General features: G+C 57.6%; 1 protein-coding gene across 6 annotated transcripts in view; it reads left to right on the top strand.

Annotated features, from left to right (window-relative positions):
* The window catches only part of LOC113204278 (autism susceptibility gene 2 protein homolog), a 126,289-nt gene that overhangs the window by 55,082 nt on the left and 66,645 nt on the right, over positions 1–4,562 (top strand). For all 6 annotated transcript variants that reach the window (XM_052271110.1, XM_052271109.1, XM_052271107.1 and 3 more), the window contains one exon: positions 3,027–3,095. In XM_052271110.1, coding sequence (XP_052127070.1) covers positions 3,027–3,095 — 69 coding nt within the window. The remainder of the gene's footprint in view (positions 1–3,026; positions 3,096–4,562) is intronic.

Here is a 4,562-nt window from a genome sequence, read left to right as displayed (position 1 = left end):
ATAGTTTCGGAGCTACAGCGAGTACCCCAAACCCCTGCATTTAGGCCCTTTTGTTCAATTTCCGGTGAACGCTCACGGGTTGGGTCGGTAGACTTTACAGGACGTGATTCAGCACATCAAACTGCATCGATTAAGCCAAATTCCAGCTTGACGTATTTTTGTTCAGGGTTAAAACCTTGAAGTGCTGGACTACCAGTCAGAGCAGCGGGCGAGTCACGGCGACGGGAGGAAATGACAGAGTCTGTTTGCGTATCGGCAGAGGAAACAGCTGCGCGGCGCGCAAGTGGGTCACCACAGCGTGTCGCACACGCACCCCGTGTGCGCTACTGGTTTTAGCGCCCGGGTCCTCGCGACCCACAACCTCTCGCGTGTAACTCGTCGCTTGCAATTTCGCGCCGGCTGTCGCTTCTACTTGATGCCGTCGCTCCGTCTCCCTCTCGGTAAATGATCGCTTATGACCGCTGCACCAGCACCAATGTTGTTGTTCACGACACTCGGTTGTGCGCGTTGTACAGTATGTAGCGACGAGACGGGTCGAAGGCAAACGACCTCGGGTGATGAACACTTGTCGTCGTAAGGATCGTGTTCGCGGCGTCACATGGTCGTCACACACCACGTTTATCCCCACTCACAGGGATTAACGGAGATTGTCGTTTCACCTTTAACACGACACGTAGCTTTTTATTTTTTCCTTTTTTTTTATTTTTCTTGTTACCCACGGTCTTGTGCTGTACAGCGCCTGGTGCTGGGCAGTGTAGCCTAGCTCGACGACGCAGAGGAGCTCGTATAGTGTTGTCGGCCAGAGAGGCACCTCGCGTTAACCCGTGCTCCCAATTGTCTCGTCCTCGCCCGCCCGCCATCCGGCCCCGCCGCCGCGGTGTGGCGGCGACATGCTAACCTGCTTTGATGGAGAAATAAGTGTGATGGAGGGTTGTGGTGTGTGCGTGTGTGTGTGAGCTCGGCGGGAGCGTCCGGACAATGGGAGTGTGCATGAGATCAACCTGGAAGGGATCCTTTTCTCGTATTTTTTTCCCTCCTTTTCCCCCCTACTCCCTTTTGTCTCCCCCTTTACAGTAGGAGGGTATAAGTTTCTTGTACCTTCGCCAGGTGTGGTCCCACTCTACCACCACCCGGCCGTTTGCTCTCGCGTTTGCTGAATGACGATGACGCTTTCGTCGAAGGGCAGCGCATCAGACTCACAGATGTGTCGGCTGGCGGAGGTTTTGGTGAGACCGGTATTTGCAACAGTAACCTCGCTCTTGCTCTCCCTCTCATCCTTTTTTCTCCCTCTCCATCCCCTCCCCCTCCCCCTTCTCACACCATCTTGGCGCTGGCTGAATCCGTTTTCATTGTAAATGCGGCAATTCGTTTTTAATTTGCCGCCCGGCGCCCGATGGGGGATGGATATGGAGATGGATGGATGGGCCCCAAGGGCCTAAAGCGAATAAATTCTTTTTGCATGGAAATGCGGCGGAAAGATTGTGGGAGCGGGGAGACGCTGAGAGAGAGAGAGAGAGAGAGAATGGGGGTGAAGAGTAATGGCGAGGAGGGTGTGTTGGGTAGGACTTGTCAGCTCTGGGAGCTTTGGCGCGAAGTGCGCGGCAAAGTGGTGAGGCGCGACGCCTGGCCGCCCCACAGGGCCGCCCGTGCAGGCGGCAATGAGGAGGGGGTTCTTTGAGCGCGCCAGGCCCTGCGGCGGGGGCAGCGGTGGCAGGGACCTTCTGTGTTATGCAAAGAGGAAGGGATGTTTATTTCTACGAAAGGAAAAATAAAAATTGCGGTATGAGGGTAAGGGTCTTTTTGACGGTGTTTGAAAGTCGATGCTGCTGGGGATGTGAGGTGGCGTGGCTATTTGCATATTTCGGTGAGTCGACAAGAATACAAATCATCCGCATTTTTAACCCCTTCATTCCTCTCTGTATTTTTTGTGTGTCCGTGAGGCGACAGAGAGCAGCTGATGAGTTCGAATACCGGAACGAGCCCAAGTTTTTCTCCCCACTCTTCGCCTCGAGCAACGAGCCCTTTTTATTTTATTTTTTGTTTTTACTCTTTCCCTCTCTCTCTCCATGCCTCTCTCTCCCTCTCGCTCCCTCTCGCTCCCTCTCGCTCCCCCTCGCTCCCCCTCGCTCCCCTCCCTCTCTCTCATTCTTTTCGCACCGCTGGTCACCATGTCGTGTCGTGCTGGCGCGCTCAGGTACACCCAACGCGCTCTCCCCGACCCCCTCCCCCCCATTCTTCCCCCTTCCCCACACCCCATTCCCGTGGGGGCCGACCCCATCTACGTGTAAAACAAACACGATCGTGGCCCCTACCTTAATTGATGAACCCAAAACGACGCGTGTAATAGGCTGAGCGAGGGGTCCGGGGGGAAAGGGGAAGGGCGGGGGGACAAGTTGTGCCGCCTGGTTGTTTGCATCGTATCAATGAATGGATGGGCGCTGAGCGCGAGTGCATGGACGAATGACTTTATGGGCTTTACGGCCGATGGTGATGGTTGGTGCATGGTAGCCAACGGTAATGGAGCATAAGCGAGTGTAGCCGTGGGTGGCATCACGCCACGCTCACGTTCGCCTCCTTACAAAGCTATTTAAGTGTAGTGGACATGAAGGTTTTTCAGTCCTTGCGTTTCCTTGATATTTTGAAACTTTATTTTCCACGTGTCGAGTTTTTATTGTCCTTTTTTGGAAAATATGTTGGTTATTGAAATACTTTGACAAACGAAGCAAGTTCATGTTTTTCTATTTTGGAATGTCCCTCCCTCCTCGCGTGGTGCGTGCGTGTTAAAGGGCTCGGTGGTGATTCGATATCCGTGAGGCGGGGCGGGGCTGCGGTCTGCGGTTAGGCTTCGGTTTGAAAGCGTGCGGTCGGGTGCGGCGGTTTGCCTGCCGGTCTGCCAGCGGAGGGCGTTCTGGCCTGGCGTTCTCCGCCGCCCCACCTCGCCCGCCCCGCCCCGCGCCGTGGTTCACCTCCACACACACACACACACACACACGCCTGACGTTGCGCGCTCTGCTCGTCTGTTGCAGGTAAACGAGAACAATCGAGTAGCGCCCGGAGGATGGAACGTGGCTTCGCGAGGCGTCCATCGAGAAATGGTAAGTTCATAGTTCTATGGTTCTCTTTCAGCCAGAGTCGAGTCAGTTTCGCTTTGCACGCGAAAAGGAAAAGGAAATTCGTGTTGCCTACGCGTATTTGTACGCTATTCCTCTAACGAACTTCTCTTTGATTTTCACCACCAAGTGGCATCCACGTGAATGTAATGTTCCCCATCGAGCGTGCACGCCGTTTGTGAGTGTTCCAAGTTGTCGTTCCACTCGTGTTGCTACCTCTAACAAGCTGGGACCTCTCGCACCCGGTTCAAAGGAAAAACGAAGTCGTCGCGTGGTTTTTGAATAGTCCCCTCGCAGCCCCCTCAGGTGCTACGGCACGACGGCGCGAGGTGCTGTCGACGCCCTTGTTGGAAGGGGCGAGGTTGGGGGGCAGGAGTCGTGGGGGCCTGCCGCACATAACCTGCCGCAATTTACTGCAAAGGCCGCAAAGGCCCCGGATTCGCCGCAGCCATTCCCTCTGCCGGGTGGGCCGTCGCCGGGGTAGGGGCGTAGACCGGCGTCTAGACCCTGCGCGCCGCACCTTCACGGCAGCAGCGCCTCGCTCTTTTTCTCTTCCTTTCATCGCACCCCCCGCTCTCCGGCCCCTGCTCTCCCGCCCCTTCCCCACACGGGTGCGCCGCTCCGTGGCGTCGTGCTGATGGCCGTAGTGCACATCAAATGCTGTTTATTACCGCCACTAAAACGCTCTCCTCCTCTGAGGAGCTTCATCTGGGGGAGGCAGGCGGTGGCGCGGGGGTGAGGGGAGGGGGGCTCATATCACGACACGAGGGAGGAGTTGAGGGCGCTCAGACTACACTGCCGGAGTGCGGGGGGCATGTCGCCGGGGCACAGCACAGGCCCCCAGGGGGTAGTCGGGGCGCTGCTGATGGGATGGGGGTCAGGCCGGGTGGGTCACCCCGTCGTCACCCTTCACCCTGTTGACGACACAAGGGGCCGTGGAGGACAGTGACGTGGGAGGGCAGGGGATACTAGTTGAGGGTGGTTTTAGTTGATTATTATTCCGCCATCGTGACTTTTTCCACCGCTGGATGCACTCCGTCGGCGTGGGTCGGTCGGTGCGGCCGCGCCAAGCCGCGCCAAGTTTTATCGCCCGGTTTGCTGCTACCTGCTGCGGCTCGGGACGGGGCTATTTTCGCGTTGGCTTTACGAGGCGCTCACACACTGGCCGCCGTTAGCGCGGGGCCGCGCCCAGCACTGCGAGAGCGAGAGAAAAGGTGCGGGAGAGAGAGAGACAGAGAGCTGCGTTGGAGCGGACGGTTTTGTCCGGCTACTTGCTTGGCGCACGTGCTGGGGCGCGGGGCCGCAACCCTCTGCTGCTCCGGACCTCTTCGCCCCGCCGCGCCACGCCACGCCCCGGAGAGGGCCACTCTCTATTCGCGTGGTAAACCTCTGAAGGGTGGCTGGGATTCGCACACTGGGCGCCTTGAATGAGGGGCGGCGGGTCGGGCCGGG

The sequence above is a fragment of the Frankliniella occidentalis genome, unplaced genomic scaffold (assembly GCF_000697945.3).
Source record: "Frankliniella occidentalis isolate FOCC.00 unplaced genomic scaffold, Focc_3.1 Scaffold150, whole genome shotgun sequence".
Lineage (NCBI taxonomy): Eukaryota > Metazoa > Arthropoda > Insecta > Thysanoptera > Thripidae > Frankliniella > Frankliniella occidentalis.
The sequence above is the reverse complement of the archived record's forward strand: the minus strand, read 5'-3'. Positions and strand labels throughout refer to the sequence as shown.